Source organism: Hoplias malabaricus, chromosome 9 (assembly GCF_029633855.1).
Source record: "Hoplias malabaricus isolate fHopMal1 chromosome 9, fHopMal1.hap1, whole genome shotgun sequence".
NCBI lineage: Eukaryota > Metazoa > Chordata > Actinopteri > Characiformes > Erythrinidae > Hoplias > Hoplias malabaricus.
The window spans coordinates 31,404,747-31,425,379 of NC_089808.1; the positions used below are offsets into that span (position 1 = coordinate 31,404,747).

The 20,633-nt window shown below is 36.7% G+C and overlaps 1 protein-coding gene across 1 annotated transcript in view; it reads right to left on the reverse strand.

Annotated features, from left to right (window-relative positions):
* Positions 1 to 20,633, reverse strand: part of LOC136706845 (inactive ubiquitin carboxyl-terminal hydrolase 53) — a 47,428-nt gene that overhangs the window by 15,887 nt on the left and 10,908 nt on the right. The window contains exons 2-12 of the mRNA XM_066680506.1: positions 16,985 to 17,553; positions 15,278 to 15,370; positions 15,049 to 15,183; positions 13,519 to 13,632; positions 12,107 to 12,189; positions 11,614 to 11,713; positions 10,940 to 11,086; positions 9,203 to 9,352; positions 7,421 to 7,589; positions 3,903 to 4,052; positions 986 to 1,120 (exon numbers count right to left, since the gene is read on the reverse strand). Coding sequence (XP_066536603.1) covers positions 986 to 1,120; positions 3,903 to 4,052; positions 7,421 to 7,589; positions 9,203 to 9,352; positions 10,940 to 11,086; positions 11,614 to 11,713; positions 12,107 to 12,189; positions 13,519 to 13,632; positions 15,049 to 15,183; positions 15,278 to 15,370; positions 16,985 to 17,128 — 1,420 coding nt within the window. The 5' untranslated portion in view covers positions 17,129 to 17,553. The remainder of the gene's footprint in view (positions 1 to 985; positions 1,121 to 3,902; positions 4,053 to 7,420; positions 7,590 to 9,202; positions 9,353 to 10,939; positions 11,087 to 11,613; positions 11,714 to 12,106; positions 12,190 to 13,518; positions 13,633 to 15,048; positions 15,184 to 15,277; positions 15,371 to 16,984; positions 17,554 to 20,633) is intronic.

Genomic DNA, 20,633 nt, shown 5'->3' on the forward strand with positions numbered 1-20,633 from the left:
AGTTCAAGGCAAAAGTAACATTATCTACAGTGCCATTACACTAGTGCCAAAAAGGATAGGTTGAAGTACTCAGAATGTATCCCTGCATAGATGATTGTGTGTGTGTGTGTGTGTGTGTGTGTGTGTGTGTGTGTAGTGGATGATCCCTTATTTTCATTTGCATAAATAAAGAGAAACACTGAAACTGGGCTCCAAGTTCACAAAGACATTTTTATGAGGTAAAAAGTGGAGAAGCATAAGAGTAAATGTACTGCAGTGACAGTTTTGTGATATGGTGTGTGAGCTAATATTGGCTGGAACGCTATATCAATCACTAAATTTGAAACTACAGGGCTTTTACTGAGGACAGGTCAGCCATTTAGCTTCATTTTGCTGACTGTTGGTGAATGGCTTTAAATCACTTTATGCCCACTTTTAAGTGTGTGTGTGGGCATATTCAAACTTAACATACGCAATTAAGAACATGGAACATTTTGCCAAACATTGCATCATCATAGTTCTTATAATTTCAGAAAATGCTTTGGAAAGCCCACATGTCCCTGCCAAAGCCCCTACATTTTTTATCGAGTTTTAAATGGGACATATATAAGTATAAATGTATGGAAAGCATGAACTGGGTAATTTTTTGCCACTGATTTAATGGATTCCATATATGTTTATAATAATAAATAAAGTGACTGTATCTCTCAGTGTATGTCTCTATGTGGTGTCGGGAACAGGGACAGATTACTGAGCTGCAGTGCAGGGGCTTGAGCACACGTCAGAGGTAATCCGTGTTTTTGACACTTCTCTCTGACCTCAGGTTACATAAGGACCAGCAGAGCTGCCTTTCCCTCTGTTCTAAAGCTTCTGCACTGTCAGTGACTACTGTAAACCACAATGCTCCAATGTACTTCAAAAGTCAGTTACTAAGCATTAATGAACTTGATGCCAGACATTTTTCATAATTTACTCCAGCATATTTATGCACTTAATTCTGTCTCACCTCTTTTTCTCTGCGTTTCAGGCATCCTCTGCGTTCTGTCCGAGTCTTTTTTCGTAACGTTGATGTTGCGGGCTTCTCTGGCCACCTCTCTGGAAAGCTCTCGGAAATAACCCTTTGGATCAGTGCTCATTTTCACTGTAAAAGAAACAACACGTTTCTGTATGAAATAAAGAGCCAAAAATTACTTAAAAACCCATTACAATAACAATACATAGATAACACTTATTTGAACCCAAAGAAAGTTGCAGCAATAGCAGTCATTTTTTACCATTTAGAAAATGAATTGCACATCCAAACACTACTTAACCCCCCCCCCCCCATGTATTACTTATTTGTTCATGTTTTAAAATACGCTTGGCAAATAAATAGTGACTTTGCATTAAAATGAGCGGAAAGATCTGTTACATAAAGAAAATAATGTTATAATGGAAGATTGAAAGCCTTCTCAGTCAAAAAACCCAAGGGGGTGGGTGATCACTGTACATAGAAAATATATTTCTCTATATTAGTTACTTTATAAAATAAATCAAATTTTCTAACCAGATTTTATTCCAAGAAATTTCAAGAAGGTGTTTCTATTAAATCTATCATGAATTTTTCATACATTAAAAGCAGTATTTAAATGATGTATTTAACTGATGTAGAAAACTGGGGAAAAGTTTTAACATGAAGCTCTGCACATAAACTAACAAATGTAGTATCAACAATGAGTTAATGCAAACTTGTATCTTTGTCTGGATGCACCAACGACATGTCGACATAAGTATGCATAAAATGTTAATATGTCCAATATTAAAATGTCTGCACTGTTTTATGGCTGCCCCATAAATCCCCCAGCCAGTGCCCTTAGTATATATTTTACACTACATTATCGTACGTCTTAAGCAGGACATCACTTGAACGGCAGGAAAAAGTGTGGCTGCGGCACTCTTTAAATGCACCCTTGGGCATTCTGGAAAAGCCAGGAGAGACTTAAGTGCAATCGATGTGTGTGATGAGTGTGTGCATTGCTGCTTTTTGCTGTGTGAGAGGAAAACCACTCATGTGTTGCAGGGGTGAGTTAGACTGAAGCTGTTCTACTGCATCTAGCAGCTCTCAGTAATAAGAGAACAGAGAAAGAGATCAGCAGGAAATAGTCCAAATTCTTGTGCATATGAAAAATGGTCACACTAAGACTCTACACAAACATCTTTAGCAGAATTTAAGAGAAATACATTTGTTCAAATGTGGGAGAAATAGGGACTTGGGCCCGTTGGCAGTTCTCGAAAAATACTCCTACAATACTCCCACTAAACACATCTGCTAGGATCAAATACAAGAACATCACTGTGCATATAATTTATGCTGTTCTTTTAAAGGCAATTTTCAAATATAGGTTCTCTGCACTAGAGTTTGGGATTTTGTGAATTTCTAAATGTTTTCATTAGGTTTGGTAACTTTCAGACTGAACTGGCTCAAAGGCACTAAATTATATAAGTGGGTGTTTGTTTACTGGTCAGTAGAATGCTAGCTGATTTCATTTTTTCCTCCATTAGTGCCAAAAGAAACGCCCTGTCTTTTTTTATTTACACTTGGCTACAACTGTAATAAAATAGAGATCTGTTTGTCACATAAAAATGTTCACAATGTTAGAGATATGTAACATATACATGCATCAAAATAAAGAACATAAAACGTTTTTAGCTTTTAACCCAATATAGTCATGATTTCGGATCCTACATATCCAGTCATATTTCACAAACCATGAGGTAAAATCAAATGCACAGATTCACTATTGTTTCACTGCACTCTTGCAATTATAAACAGCTGGTCATGCTGCAGTAACAGAATACTTTAAAAATGTTAAAAACCGTCAGATTATATGTTCTTTCATTCATGTATTTTATCCAGGTATTTACTTGACCTTTAACTTGAATTAGCATGGAATATCTTTGCATTTAATTACTGGCAAAGCTGTCAATGCAAGTCTTCTGCACAAGGCCTAATACTTTCCCAGTGCCGAAAATTACCAGTGGAATTCAAGTGTGAACAAAAACTGATATATTGGGGGGGGGGGGGGGGTGTCTTTTTTTCTAGGCATGTATGAACGCATCCACCTTAAGAATTGCCTGTGCGCGTGATAGAGGCCAAATGTTACCAGCAATGTTCCGGGTTTTAACTGTGAAAAGGGCAGCAGGGATGCACTGCTAAAAGCAGAGAATAATACTGAGTTTGTTTTCTAGTTCTTGTTTCTTGTTCAAACCATCATACAGTGATACAGAGACCATTTTCAAGTTTAGGAAAAGCGAAACGTGTAAATTAGGCAATAAAAGCTTTTTGGTCCATACTCAAAGGTGTAGGTGAGAGAGACCTTAAGCGAAGCATTGATTAAAAAAAAGTCAAGCAATTGTAACTATTCCTCCAATGAACTCTGCATCATAATTCATACAGCCTTCTCGAAACCAAATGTCCAAGTGCACACGTCAGAGGGAGGCATTTTATGAGATAAATGTGACACTTTATAATTTATACTTGCTTACATTTCCAAGAGCCTAATTTTAAAAATATAAACAACCAAGTTTCATAAGTTACGCTTTCTGATTTTCAAAACCAGAAATTACAAAATATACCTATAAGTTTTTGTTCTAGGAACAATACTGACAGAAACAGAAAGTGCATTAAACCAACCTCATCAATATGAATATAAGAAAATTTTGTATAGGAGATTATTCACAAAAAAGAAAAACATCATGTTTTTTCCTGAGGAAAAGCAGCAGTTCTTGGTAGTTCAAGCAGAATTTACTAATGACTGTTTACCATTTTTATTTATGCACTATTCATTTTACATACTGCCTTGAATATTTTAGAATTTGTTAAAAGATTGTGGAGATTTCTGGCTGTCAGATGTAGAGGTTTAGATAAGGTATAAGTCCCATACCTGGTCCTCTCCCACCGCTAGTCTGGTTGCTGCTGCGGCTGAATGCAGACAGAGGATGACTTTTCTGCTTTAAAGTGCCGTGACCTGACAACAGTGCAGCGATGTTCTCTCGGGTCAACTCCAGCTTCTTAGTGCTTGGCTGTGGAGTGCCTGTGTGTGAGAGAATGTATGAAGGGAAGAATAAATCAGTAAATAAACATAGCAACTAGGTAAAATTTCTAAGGTGTAATTTGTCAAACACAACTATTGCAAAATAATAGCCAATAGCTCTGTCATGTGACAGTCCACCAAACAAGTCACCAGACAGGGCTTGTGAGGTCAACAAAAACACTTAAACTCCCAGTGAGAACACTAGGAACATTAGCAGGCATCATTTCCAAATGACTGAAGGCAATACTCTCAGTGCACACATTTGTTTTTAAATGTTGCCCCTTGTTTCTTCAAAAAACATAAGAACATCCAGAAAATGTCTAGACACACCTGTTAATATATACAATATACAAACAAACACATATATACACACTGTAAAGCTCAGAATCCTTTTAATAGTTTATGAAGACAAATGAATATTGGGCTGTTCACAAAAACAGCAGTGCCTGAATTCCTTTACTATCCAAATATTTACTGTATAAACTGAAGAATCTTTATAATATATAATTTAGCATTCCTGTGAATCACTTAATATGTAGCTGTATAATCACAGTTTATTAGAACTGCTACATCTGTGTTGCATGGAGTCTACCAATTTCCAGGCATTCCAGCGCAGGAAGATTTGACAACTTTCCATAATTCCTCTGCATTTCTTGGTTTTGCCTCAGAAACAGCACTTTTTATGCCACCCCACAAGTTTTCTATCGGATTAAGGTCCAGAGATTGGTCTGGAACAAAAATGCTACTTGCTTTCTGGTGTTTTTGGGGTCATTGTCTTGTTAAAACATCCATTCCAAGGACATTTCCTCTTCAGCATAAGGCAACATGAACTCTTCAAGTATTGTGATATATGCAAACTGATCCATGATCATTGGTATGTGATAAATAGGCCCAAAACCATAGTAAGAGAAACATCCCCATATCATGATGCCTGAACCATAATGCTTCACTGTCTTCCGAGTGTATTGTGGCTTGAATTCAGTGTTGGGGATTGTCTGCGGCGCATGGAGCTGTTTTACTTTCATCAGTCCACAAAAGGTTTCTCCATTTCTATTTATGCTTCACACAGGCGTCTTCTAATTGTCACAGTTCTCACAGGTAACTTCAGACTGTCTTTGATCTCCCTGAAGCTGATCATTGGCTGAGTATTTGCCATTCTGGCTATTCTTCGATCCATGGTAGTCTTCTGTTTTCTTCCACAGCAGAACAGTCTATTATTTTCTGCACTTCATTATTCATTTCCCCTCTCCAATCAATGCTTTAATCAAAGTATGCAGTTCTTCTGAACAATGTCTGAAATGACCCGTTATTCTCAGGTTTTCAGAGAGAAATGCATGTACAACATGTTTTGGCTCCATCCATAAATAATGTTCACCTGATTGACACCTGTTTTTTTTCACAGAATGAATAACCTCACTAAATGAACTCCACACTCAGACCAGGGGCATGCATATCATGAATAGTGATTCATAACAGGTGATTGTGTTAGTTATGTTGGACTGCTATTATTTTGAACACAACTGTATATTTTATATAGATGGTCATCAACAAAGGGATAAAATAAAACAACTGGCTGCTCCTCCAAAACGGATGAAATCTGGTCCAAGAATCTACCAAGAGGCCTACAGCAACATTTTAGGAGATGCAGTAATGTCTGGCAAGTGCTGGTTGTGTACTTCATGTGACAACAATCTCTCATATTCTTCATCTGTCTGGGCCGTGGGGCAGGGTGGCAAGCCTTTTCTTACAAAGAAAAACATTCAAGCATAGCTTCATTTTTTAAAAATATATAAATAAATAAACTACATCAAGTGTGCCAAAATCATTTGGGAAAATGTGTTACAATCTGATTAGATCAAGGTTGAACTTTTTGGCCATAACCCTAAAAGATATGTTTGATGCAAATACAAAACACTAAGTAAACAAAAGAACAACGATTCCATAATACGGCCCCACAGCGGTAGAGGCCGTATTATGCTTTGGAGTTGTTTTCCTTCACCTGGAATTGGATCTGTAGTCCAGGTAGAGGGAATTAAGAATAGCTCTAAATACCAGTCAATTTTTATACAAAACCTTCAGGCCTCTAAAAAGCTGAAGATAAAAGGGAATTTCTCTTTTCAGTACAACAACTAACCAAACCATACCTCGTAATCAACAAAATACTGGCTTCACCAGAAAAAGGAATGACTAAGCCAGAGCCCAGACTTGAATCTCATTGGGAATGTGTGGGGTGACCTGGAGAGAGCGGTGCACAGGAGATGCCCTCACAATCTGACAGATTTGGAGTACTTTTGAAAAGAAGATTGAACAAAGATGGGTCATGCCGACAGACCCCTACAAATTTATGACAGATTGAATGCTGTCATAAAATCAAAAGGTTCTTCAACAAAATATTAGTTCTAAGGTGTGAATATTTACACAAATATTACTGTAAGATTTTTTTTTTAACTTTACCCAAATAAAAGATTTCAGTTTCATTTTCTTTTGAATAGCATAAATTATAGTTCACAATAAAAGGGGAAAAATGTTCTGAAATGGTTCAGTTTGTTCATTTTACATCACAATATCCTGGCACATTAGGACAGGTGTGCATATTTTATATCCAATATATGTATACTGGAAGGTGTTGCTACATTAAGAACAATACAAACATTAGCTCCGATTCACAGTATCATACCTGCCCTGATTTAAAAACACCAGACACCGGGCCCCAACTCTGACCATCCATCTACATTAGGTACTAAATTCGGTTCACCTCTAAATCCTTAATAACTCTAGAGCTCTGGAGTTCATCAAAGGGAGCTACAGAGCGAGAGTTCACACAGGGCTGCATTTGGTGAAAGTCAGTCACTGAGCCACTGGGAGCTTGAGGTGAATTTAGAACACTGGAAGCTTGTAACTGGAACTGGCTGTCTTAGATTAGAGAATTTGTCTGCATGCTTCATTTCCAAAGATTTAGTGGTTACCTAGATTATGAAGTTATTATTTTTTAATATTTCAATCCAATAATGATTAGCAGATAAACTCTTTAGTTTATATTTTCCCTGTCTTTCGGATGTGCTCAGTAAAAGTTTATTTATTTGATTGGTAATTGAAATCTGACAGCTTAAAGTTTATATACAGGTTAATTTTTTTCCTTCCAGAAACTTCTAAATGCTGATCCTTTAGAACTCTGGACTTAACCAGAAAGACGCAGTTTAACTGAACAAAGGTCTTCTTTAACAATTACTTATTTGATTAAACTGTTAGAACAGGGGGAATCGAGCACAAAAGCAAGGAACTCTCTCTTCATTAAATTAGGCATTAAATGTTAATATTATTTATTAAATGAAGCTGACAGAGTAGCACAATTGCATGTAGTACTGCACCTGGGTTTTCTCCATTGACCGGACTCTTGGAACTATTGGCAGTGCTGTTAGTCCGAGAGCCATCATCAATAGAAACAGCATTGCCCTCTGGGTTGGAATAGAACAGCAGCAGTGGCTGGAAGTGTCCTCGGATACATTTAGTAACCACATCCTTCCACCTGGAGCCCACCTACACGAACAAATACATAAAAGCATTCATTAATCACTTAGAGGCACTTATTGAAGAGTATATTATTTAATACACACATGTAAAGAGCCAAGCATTTTGTTAATACATCATTAACCATTCTAAAACACAACCCCTTTCAAATATCAATATAAACATTTCTGTGCTTTCAGTCCTTTGAACCAATAATTTGAAACCACATTGTGCTCACACTGCTATTCTCTCTTTTGACTAACAGCTATATTTATTTTTAGAGAAATATGGTTCAGGTAAGTATTTAACTGAGGTAATGAGTTAGGGAGAGTGTGTGGTCAAATGCGCGCGCACACACACACACACACACACACACACAAGGCCTCTCCAGGCAGGCAAACAGATGGAACGTTGCTTCTTAATTAACACAATGGGAATAAAATGAGAGTGTGCACTTGTGCATGAATGAATGAATTGCTGTGAGAGAAAGTGAGGGAAAACTGAATTCAAAGTGAGAGCACACCACTTGTTCGCACTCCTACACAATTAGAAAAAAGAAAGTCATAATAATGGAAAAAAAGTGTTTATTGAAACATAAAAATATTTTAATCCTGCTGTTAAATTACAGGTAAAAAAATCTCAACAGTGAAAGAGTGTGTAAGAGAATAAGAGCAAGAGAGTTACAGAATAAGACAGAGAGGAAGAGAATCACAAAGGGAGAGAGAGAGAGAGGCAGGCATATGTGTGAGAGAGCGAGAGAGGGGCAGAGAGAGAGCGCACGTGAGAAACAGAGACGGAGAGGTAATCCATCTTGGTTGGGGGACGGGCACCTCTAGCCCAGTGAGAGCTGAAGTGCACACACAGCACAAGCAGTGCTCGGCTGATGGATTGATAAAGGGCTATGAAGCCCAGTGCCAAACACTGCACTGCATCTCAGCACATGCGCATGAGTATGTTTATGTGCATCAACACACAAATATTTCTGCACTCATTTTATGGTTCATGCAGTAAAATGAAAATCAGAATACAGGCTGTGTGCAATAAAGAGTGTTTAACTCTACAAGAGAACATTGTTTCTACCTACAATAGGTTCTTTTTGTGATGACACAGAAGAACCACTTTTGATTGTTTAAGTGATGTGTGAGTGTAAAAAGACTTTTAAATGTTTAAAAATCCATCACTTGATCTTCAGGTTCAAAATAATAGCAAAAATAGTTCTTTATGGAACCTAAATAGTTTTTTCTATGGCATTACTCAAAGACCTTTCTGTAGCTCCTTTATTTTAAGTGTGCAAGAACCGAGCACAAAGAAAGAACCAGATGCAGACTAACCAAGAAACTGTGTGGTGAAGTAAGATCACAAGGTTTGTTGTTTCATGAAAAGTGTAGTATGTTAAGTACAGACATAGACACAGCAATCACAAAATGGTGATCTTTCTTAGTAAGATGTTCTAAAGAGCAAGGTTCCCAGATCGCTGAAAAAAAATATTGTTTTTTCAGAACTGATTAATTTTCTCCTATCTCTGAAAGAGTAAAGTACTGTATGTCTGATATTTTATGCAATTTTATTCTGATCCGTTTTGTTGGTATTTATTTTAAATGTATTTTTTTGGTAGACAGTACTGGTCTGTGTAAAATACCCACCTCTTTGACTGTAGCATCATCAAAGAAGACCCATTTGGACGACTTTGTGTGGAAGGCAAAGGAACAATAGTGTCTACTGGAGTAACAAATCATTCCAACCAACTGCAGGTCACTCTTTTTGGCATTTTCATCTGTCACACGGTAGAAGAGCTACATAGAAAGGCAGAATGAGAAAGAGTAAGTAAGGAAGTAAATGTTCTTTTTGTAAATACATTTAAACTATTTAATAAAATACACTATTTAATATAATCCTTACAACTGTTGTATTTGGGTGTTCTTGCAACACTAATTTCATCGTTGAGTGTTTTTTTTTAGAATGTAATATTATATTTTATTTATTTTTATATGGTATTAGAAATCCCTACAGTTCTTAGCAGAAAACAACATTATAACAGGCATTTTTTCCACCCATAAGTTTTGAGGTTTATGTCCTACAGAGTTAGGCACTAGAAAATTCTGGGAGCACATTTTCCTCCCTCTTTTCCTTCAGTAAAAGTATGATTTTACTGCAATTTGTGTCAATTATTGTTTTTTTATTTTAATGTTATATTTAACCAGGCAGATTCATATGTTTTTTTAAAAAAAATCTTATTTACAACAGCAGCCTTTAATACTGATCAACCAGCGGGATGGGATTTCTCCCTCAAAATAAAAACTATAAAAACACATTTTAGAACAGGCCACAGTCACTTTCTCCTCCACTTCATGAATTGCCATAAAAATGGCACCCAGCACTGATGGGAAACCATTTCCCTGCACACCATGCACCATAACATGAAGAGCTGAGGCATGAATCAAAGTCTTTGTAGTGACCTGTGGGCTTCCTTCTACACGAATACACAATTGAACTGTGTTTGGATCCAGACAGGAGGCGTTAGGAAGAATGCATGCTTTCTTGCCCCCTGGGGAAAGGGTTTGGAGTACAGCATTTTGGGTTTGGACTGAAGAGGACAGGAGTACCTCCATGTATGAGGTCTTGAAAGCCTCTTACTATTCTAAGATTTATGAATTTAGACTATTTTAAGCAACAGTCATCCAGAGTAAGAAAACACATCTGATGACCCTGCACTGCAAAGGTTTGGTCACCAGTGTAAGCCAGCTACACCTCTGATCCAGTTACACAATATAAGCTTTGTAAAGAGGATAAAGTCCGACTTCATTTCTTACATATGCTCTGGAGCACCAAAATAAACAGCACTCTGCCCAAAGCCAGCTGTGGCCCAAGAAAAATAAATACAAACAAACAAACAACAACCCCTGCGACGTTAAACAAAATCTGGTTATGGATGTTTTATTGATTGGTTTACTTAAAGTATAATATCAGCAAATTTAAAAAAATAGCATGAATAACATTTTTTATATAAGTGAATAAGTCTCTTTTAGTCCCTGCTCTGCTACAAATGTAATCAAATTATTGCACTAATCTGCAAGCACAGAGTGGCAGAGAGAGGAGTTTATTTAAAAAAAACAACAACTTTATAATCTCCAGATATTTGCATGAAACTCGTGGCTTTCAGGGTCTTATTTGTGGCCCCTTATTAAAGTACTATTAATCAAGATGTAATATGTGCTTTGAAAATGGAAGTGAGGGATAATAAAAAAAAATTCACTCTTGAAGGGCTAGTTTCCAGCAGGATCATATATAAATACTGTGGACAAAACTCTTAGACCCCTTAACCCCAGGGCCCTGGGTTGAATTTCCCTAAATTGAAATTATTTACTCTTATCTTGGCTTACCCCTGAGAGGCTGAGGTGGGGCCCCAGTGATCTGATGACATCCTCTGTCAGGTCCGAATGCTCAGAGTCCCACACAAAACCAATGGTGACAATTTCTGGAGAGTTCATTAGTACACGGCGAATCTTGATCCTCTGACCACAGTTACTCTAGAGAATGGAAGTCATTTTTTAAAAAACAAAATGTACATCACATTCGCAAGTTCATAAACTTGAAAAAATAAAGGTTATTATTTACAATTAGGGTATTAAAATTACACTGAGACAGCAAGTATAATTTTGTAAATTATTAGCAACTGTAAAATGAACAGAACACCGCACTGGATTTCAAGGAAAACTTAATTTGACAGTTCTTAGTATGACATTTTTAAATTGTATACAGTGCCACACTAGAGGCCAAGTTCAAAGACCTAGAATAAGCCTAGTATTTTAAATAGTTAAATAAATTACCACCCTTCAAATTAGTTATATACTCTGCTTAATTCATGTTTGTGAATCGCTGGTTGGAATAATTACAAGGCCAAACGACTAGCCTACACAAATAAAACATTTCATTAGATTGAATTAATTCAGCAAAGCTGATTATGTGAGGTCTCCATATAAAGCCATGAAAAAACCCTTAGTCTACATATTCTTTTCCACGTTTAAGAATGTGTTGCACATTAGAAAGCACCTACTGGGCAATTGCGTAGGTCTCCAATGGTGCTGGCAGCCTGTAGCAGTTCCCCAAACATGTCAGAGCGCAGCCTTTCATCTTTCCTCTCCAAGAACTGTTGGCTGAGAAGTGGAAGATTGAAGGAAGAGAAAGAGAGAGAGAGTTTTTAGGTGAACAACAAAGGGGATGTTGACCAGTGATCCCAAAAAAAAATTAACGGACTAGTAATGGACTAGTAATCAAGATGTTTTCAAAAGTCATCAAGAATAAGGAAGAGACAAAAAAAAAAAACACAAACACAACAATATAACTAAGCTATATTTCTTGGACCACTGTGACATGTGTAAGAGCTATGATGTTGTTTAACATACAGAAGACACTTTTGACACCTTTAATAGACAGGTATTTAAATAAAAAATATTTAAGGCCATCTAGCATCAAATAAACATTTCCACTTAAGCTGCCTGAGCTCATGTAGCATGTCATGTGTTCTGCAGAAACCAAATTCAACTTACCAGAGGGCTGTGGTAGAAACATAATGCACTAACTCTGTGAAGGGCAGAGGGTCAGACGAGGCCCCACAGCTTCGACATACAGACTGCAAAAACAGACACACACACACACACACACACTTACTAAGGTGCCACGGCATCTGCTAAACACTAATTACTTTCCCCAGTATGTTATTATAGGTGAAGGGCTTATAGGCTTAGATATAATTATAAAAAAAAATTTTTCCTTTCTTTTTCTTTTTTCTTTTTTTTTTAAAGAACACATTTTACTATCACTATAGACATTGTATAATTTTGTGCAAAGCTCAGATACCCTTCATTTATTTTATGGCCAGTTCTAAGTTCTTAATTTTTTAAAGTATCATGAAAAATTGTATTTATAAATGTAAAATGTACAGTTTTCTGGGGTTTTTTTCTTCACACCTTCAATAATTTAGTCTATTTAGATGCATTTTCTACTTCTCAAAATCACAGTAACCCCATAAAGAACCAATAATCTGAATTAGTCAAATTCTGTGACATTTGGATCTGTCCTCTGGGATCACTTCACTGTTTTTATGGTGCATATACAATGCACCAGTACGAGACAAATTGTGTTATGCTTCTCATTCATTTCTATCAACATAGGCAGCACTTTCATGGAGCAAGCGTTAAAAAGCTGAGCTTTTCTCAGCTTCATGCAAATGAGGAGTGTGTGTCGCAAAGCAGCGGGCAGTCAGCGCCACACTGTAAATACTTTGTCCTATATCATGACCTCTGCTAAAAGCTCCTAGAATCTGCATACACTACTCTCAAAAACATTTGCATTTTTAGCCACCCAGCCAGCGGTTGGCAAATAAATAATTTTGCTTCAAAATGTACTGTTTATATTTGACTTGCATGTTTTCCTGTTTGGTCTATTTCCCTTTATAGCAATGATTTCTTAATAATGTTCAGTTTTCTTTTCACCATGGAAGGGTTTTCTGAAAAAAGCTGTGAATATTTCAGATCTGGGGGAAGACTGGAGCCTGATTTTCTGCTATTCCTTAAAGAAGAACGCTTTAAATACTGTTTATCTGATGGTCTGTGAGATCAAATGGCCTCCCCAGGTTGTAGAAATCAGGGTTCCCTTTTTTCACACATAGCCTTTGTTTTTCCTTACAAATGTGGATTATCAAATTATCTAATTTTCCCAGACACATCTCCTGAAGATTGATATCTTACATTTAATGGCTTTTAAATAAACAAATAATGGCATCTGACATTTACAAGGTAACGTATTTAGAATTTGAACACAGAAATTGAACAATTAGCTATTTACGCACTTGTCTTCCTGGAATCCATGCAAAGAGACAGTGACCATTTCTATTACACATTGTGTGTCAATATGTTTTACTTGTGTGAGAAAGTATGTAAGCGAAACAAATAGAGCATACCTGTTCATAAAGTGTCATGGCAAATTTCTGGTGTGTGATACATGACTTAGATGTACAGGAATCAGATTCAGCATCAGGAACAATGTGGAGATGAATCCTCAGCAGAATGTTCTCCTTTGGACAAAGTCAAAACAATGCATCATACATAGTTCAAAAATCATTGCTAATTATGCAATGCAATGTGAACCTATTTTGAACATAGTTCATTTTCTCCACTAGGTGATCAATTACAGACCAGTATTTTTCACACCCAGTTTGGAGAAATACAGAAGCTGGGAAAAACGTGTACAGCTGGAGGGTTGTGTTCATGAGAGAACATACCAAGAAATGTCAGAAGATCTACCTCCCATGCAAACAGGTTTGTTTTGGTTGATACCGTGCCAACTTGGCTTTAATTGGATGTGCAATAAGCTCCACTAAGCTTCCCCAAGTCTATTATCTACTCAAACACACCCTTTCAGCAATCACAGTCATGGAAACGCAACTGTTTATTTATGCAACCGTTAGGCTAATCAAACTTTTCTTTCAGTGATCTGCAATCCATTTGATATTTAACCATGGAGTAAAAATGGAGGAATCCTAGCAGAAGTGCATTTTCTACCTGCAGTTGTAAAAACAGCAGCCTCAAATGATATATATGTTTATTGGATAGAAGGCATCTCATCTAAATCCTGATAGAGAGGCTTCATTGACTTTGTTGTTTCACGGCAGCACTATAAATGGATCTTTACAGAGCTAATGGCTTACTCTTCATAGTCCTGCTGTGCTAAACAGAAAATGATTACAGGTCCCCATGCAAAGTAGGTTTACTGCAATTATGCTGCCAGAGAAAAATCCTATAGAGGCCTACAGGACAATGCTTACTTCAGCCCTTTGGGTGAGAGTCTGAGCTTGAAAGCCTGAGGAGTTTGGGACAATGATGTAATGCACTGTAAACAGACTGCCTTCTCTCTCCTACTGCAGGTTTGGAGAGGAAGAACTCTCTCACACATCCTTAAACTTGCTCTTCTACACCAGATTACAAAAACCATCTTAATAGATATTGCTTAACAAGGTTGTTTTTGTCTTGTATTTGTCATTTTGTTATTGACCTTTATTGAGCAGTTATTCTGGTGGTCTCTGGCGTGAAGAAAGGCACTACACAATAAGGCACTACTGTTAACATAACTACAGCTATACTGATCTGAAATATCGGATCAATATTTACACCCATACTTAATTAAAAAAGTAAGCACCTGCCTTTCCAATTCACTTACATAGATTCTTAATTTCATACAAAATTGTACAAATATTATGCACACATTTTTTATCTTAGATATTTAGATTTTTCCTTTTAACTAAGTGAGTGATTTAAAATTGCACACTTTTTATAAACTTACATAGAAAAATGATCCCAGTAAATGTCATACAGATTTAAAAGAAAAATGACACTGTAACTACAAAATTTGTCTTAGAATGAATTTACTTTAGATACTGATGTTGGTACTGGGAAAGAAAAAGTGGGATTAGTACATTGCTACTATCACTTACAAAACATTCTGCAGCATCATCCATGAAGCCTAATTGGAAGCGCTGCTCATCCTTAAAGGTCTCTGCAAGGGCATTGCGCAGGTTGTCTGAGGGTAGAGCTCTCTCCCTGCTGTGTTGAAATTGAGAGAATATCCCCTAAAAAATAATCAAACAAATAAAACAGTAATTAAAAAAAACAAAAACATGATTTTAAAAAGGTACCAATAAGTCTTGGGCCTGATGGAAGTACCTTTAATGCACAGAAGATGCAGGAGTCTCCTAAGCAGTAGTGGGTGGGTAACTGTCGCAGACTTCTTCTGAAGATGTCAAGTTGCCATAATACCTATAGAAAGGCATTGTTGGAGATTCAAATAGAGTTATTTCCCTCACATTATGCTGGTCTCCTTTATAATTATCAGTAATTGTACTAAGTCTGTAAAACAACAACACCCCACAGCCAAAAAGAAGGAAACTTATTTAGGACACTTACAGTCCTGAAGTGCAAGGTCACCATTAATGGTAAGGTTCCTAGATTATTTTGGTGTAGATACATATATACTGTGTAATGCACATGGAATATCTGACTTTTTAAAGTATTGTATCATGTTAATGCTGCCATCAGTAGAGGTACAGCATCAGTATAGATAGCTATAACAATATATAGCTGTAACGACTGATAGATAGTATGAGCCCTTAAAGTTTGTTCTAATGACATTTTGGTTAAAACATTGTAAGTAAATAAAAACACAGTAAATGATTAAACCAGTTTGGGGTGGTCAGACATTTTGTGACAGTCCCTCACACTGAAATGAGCACAGAAAATAGTAACTATACAAATAAAAGTGCATAACAAAACTGTTACAATAACTTTGGGACTGTAAAATCAGTTGTCTTCGTTTTGGCAACAAAACTGTAAATTATCTAGTTAAAAAAAGCACTGTCAACTGAACATTATCGCCTGAGTGTTCTTGACTTCTCCGAAGCTTTGTTGCCTGAGGCTTTTTAAAATGGCCTGTTCTGTCAGGTGATCAGGAGCCAAGACATGATTTTACTCATGTTTTTCCCAAGAGTCCATGTTCCACATACTGTGGTCCAAGTATGTCCCACGACATACATAATAATTACCATTTGGTAATTATAAATAATAATATTTTTTTGCGAATGGAATGATATTTGCCTACAGCAGTGAGGATGTTTAACCAGTGCACTGGAATTTCTTGAACAATCTTAGTGAAAAATATATATACAATAAAAGTTATATATTGAAATATGGTGTTTATCACTGGACAAAAGAGAATATTAACATACTTTCAGTTTCTAAATTCCTGGAGCTTACCCCAATTCCAGAAGAATTATGACTTATAATTTAACTTTCATAGTCATATTGATGTGTCTTTTAAACCATAACGCATCCCTATTTGCTACACGCCTATGAAGAGTGAACTGTGTTTCACTGTCCTTCCTTGGATGACAGTACTTAGGAGCATAAGGCAATGCTAATAGACTAGGGGGATATTATGTGTGTATAAGAAAGGGCAGATTAAGGTTACAACTGGCTGAGACTCTCGGCCTGAAGGCCTCATACATCTTGGGCAAAATTATGCCCTGGGTATGACCTCATTATATGGTGATATAAGTAAGAGAAAGAAGAGAGAAGAGAGAGATGCTCAGTCATCATGTCCAACAGCCCACACCAGCAAAAATGTAGCCTTCCGGTAACAAACAGACAAATTAGGAACATGACTAAGAGTGGTCTGAGTCAGTAGTGGTGGTGGGTGGAGGGTGGTGGTCAAGATGCAGTAAATATTTGTCTGTTGAGAAACATGATGTACACTTCCATGAGTGATGCATCTAACAAGGTAGAAACAAGTCTGAGCTGATGAGAGACCAATTGTGAAAACATAAATCATATTCCACAAACCATTTAAAATGTACGTAAACATATAGGAACATATACCTGTATTGCACTATTCAGAAAGCAGCTATTCTGTCCTGGCTCGTTCAGCAGTCCCTTGGTGGGGGCCAGGGATAGCATAGATCCTGGCTGGTAGGTCTTGCCAAGATTGCCCCCTGGTCTCCTGAAGAACTTTACCCATGCCATTGGTCTTTGGGGAACAATCAGTTGATGAAGCAGATATAGTTCCTTAAATTAGAAAAGCCTCATCAATAGGAGGCTAAGTTATTCCACAGAAAAAAGTTGGAAAGTTGTTGAACACGAGAGTAAAATTTCAAAAATGCTTTCAAAAAAGTTGGCCTTTAGCCAACTTTTAAAAGTAGGTCCAAGTTATCAAAAACAAAAAAAAGGTTAGGTCCACTTATGTGATGAAGAGACTCATTTGATCATTCCTTCAAACAGATGAAGTCAGCTGGTTCTTAAACACAAGGTTTTAACATGTCCCTGGCCATATATGGCCTTTCATTTCTTTTCGGCATAGTTTATGACCTTGCATATAATGGCAAAAGAAACCAAAAAACATCTTTCAAAGGGTCATCCATGTCTCAGATGTAGACAGACGTTCATCCAACCTAAGACAAAAAAAAAAGGTAGTTGTTATCTATATGTTTACAATACAGATGACAGCATTAGAAAATACAAATAAACAATTATTTATGCAGTCATCTTTTATGACATTTCATGCTCAACTATTTCTGAACTGAAAAGTCTAGGGTAGGACTTCATTCTAAAAGTTTACAAAGAGTCAACATAAATCAATTGACATCTTTACTGACATGAGATTAGTGTTGTGTAATATGACTGAAAATATATATCACGATTAATTGCACAATTACTTTGTATTTGTGTGATGACCTCAAATTTCCCTGAAAATGCTTGTACTGTAAATATGCTCAGTTATTAAAGCTGGTATTGTTATTTGGTATATATCTGGTATATATTATTTTATGTTGCTGGGAGATTGTCAGTCTGTTTCTTTTAGCCATGCACTGTTCATACTTGGTGATATGATTTGTGCTTGAAATGCTGAAACAGACTTGTGGTAATATCTTTGGTTGCTAACAGGAATGTTTTTTTCCTGTTTACATTTGTCTTCAGTCCAGTTTCATCTTCAGTGAAGTCAAAACATGTCCAAATGACAGAGACCGTTTTTTTTACTCTGGTAGCCTACAAGTGGCTTGAGTTGCTAAGTTTTTTGTTTCTCCACCATGTTGTTTCCATGTGGCAGAATTACATGATTACATGTATGGTAGTGTGGTTTTAAGGGGACAGTACCTGCTCCCCACACTGTGGAGGGCATATTAACAGAAATGAATTTAAAATAAGTACAGAATCAAAAGAATAATCAATTTTAGCGACACAGACAAGATTACGCTGATTAGAAATTCTGAATATTTGTTTTGATTGAACTGATTAGTTGGCCAGTCCTATTCTACAGAATGACAATTAAAACAGACCATACCTATTGAAATACATACATTTCTTTTAAGTTTAAATGTCTAAAGCATGAATGTGAGTCAAATATGATCCAAATGTGACTCTTTGTTAAATGGCAAATGTCAAAAAAAAAATTTTAATTCTTGGTATAAACAATCATGTCTGTCATCAATGTGTGCATCATTTTAGACCACACATCTTTGAAAGTAGTGGCACTGGTGTTAAGACTCTCTGTAACAAATTGCTATGATTTCCCACTCAGAAAGAGCCCAGCGAGTTAATGTTTTGTTGTACTCCATGCCAACAGACTGCTAATGGCTCCAGTGGGAGTTCAGGTCACAGCAGTAGCGCTCCCCTCTGCCCTGCAGTAGTATCTTAGATCAGTGGGCTTTGAGTCGTCACACTTAAGCAAATCAACAACACTGTGGGGTCTAGCCCCAATGTAGAAGCAGTGAATGTGTGTGGAATATCACTAGTTACACACATTGTTGCATATACTGCACGATAAACATATATAGACAAAGATCCCCATGCATCAGCAGTTTAACTATAAGAACTTAACAATAAAGTCCATAGATTCTGGTAAAAAGCCACTAGATATTCAGACTAGTTTAATGTAAATAGTGCCATAAGAAATATCAGCATATTTCAAAAATGTTTTTGTCTCAGAAAACAGACATGCAACTAATTAATGTTACTAAAACATATTTTTACACTAAATGTTTAGAAATACACTGGCACAATGCCCAAGACATGGTATCACACAATGTACTCAAAAAAAAAGAAAGAAAGTCACAGAGAGGGTATTAAATGTTGTTGTTTTCCACGCTTGCACATTATAAAATTATATTCACTGATCATTTTGAGTGTAAATATACTATATCAAGGCACCTAGGTTTTGTCACTTCCTTTGTAAAGTAATCTGAGTCTACAAAGCACCATTTCATGACAAACCACTCTGGATAACTGTTTAAACCTCAACTACTGAAATAGACAAAAATGCTGTGAAATCCCCTTGCAATAGTTAAATAACAGCCAAATTTTGCCTGGCTGTGGGTTACAGAAGAAGTGCTAGAGAATATAAGTAAATAACTGGATACATCAGAAGGAAGTTGAGTTTCAGTGGTTTAGTGTGCATGATCATATTGAAGAATAGGTCACAGCAAGCCCCACACCTCAGAAAACAAAGGGAAAAAAAATAAATAAAAAAAAAATAAAATATATATATATTTTAACTTCACTGAGTAGAAATATGACAGTTTCAGAGTTTGATTGGTGAAATATTTATTAATGTCAACTAATATTCATCATGATGCCTGGGGGCTTGAACTCCTGGGACACTTGTAAAGCTGATTTTAAGGCCTACAAGTCTGAATTATTAAGGTCACCCAAGCTCAGCTCATCTGTTATCCGAGCATGTCTGTACAATCACACAAATAAAAAAACCTGTTCGGTGACATTACTGCCTCAGTGGAATTTAAAAAGTTCCTGGCCAGGCCATACCTGCAAAACACAGTTTTAACCCATGGGCAGTGTTTTTTTTTAGACTGGGTTTTCAACATTCTTAAAGTAATATAAAAATAAAAGAAAGCAATGAGTAAACACCTCCAAAGGCCAAAAAAAACAACACAAACTAAACCACCACCGCTCTGTGAGGCTGAGGCAATCTGCACATTTGTAGCCCAGCCACTGCTTCCCATAGCAACAGCATTCCAAGGTGATCACTTAAGCCCAGTGTTGCTAAAATACTCTTGACTTTAAGATTAGACTCAGTGTTATGGGCTGGAGGTGAGGTGCTCTTCAAAATGAAGCTACAGTGTCAAAAAACATCTGACTGAGGTCAAAGTGAATTTGCAGACACTTTTGTCTTACCTCTGAACATAATTCATAGGTTTTAATCAGTACATAATACCGATATTTGACAAATCTGGTTAAAGAAGCAATCTCTAGGATATTTACTGTACTTCTTCATAAAATGTCCAGGGTGTGTGATCATAGATTATGAAAAAAGTCAAAGCTAAAACACTGCTGCCTCTTACAGCATTGCTAAAGCAGTATATTCTCCTTAAGAAGTGCTCAGTCCGGAGCAGAGCTCCTATGATCCCGCCCTTCGAGGTCTTGCCTGTCATCCCGCCCTCTGTCCAATTATTTCACAGTCCATTGTGTGGCCAGGTCTACAAACAGTGACTCGCAGCCTTTAGAATGACTAAGTGAA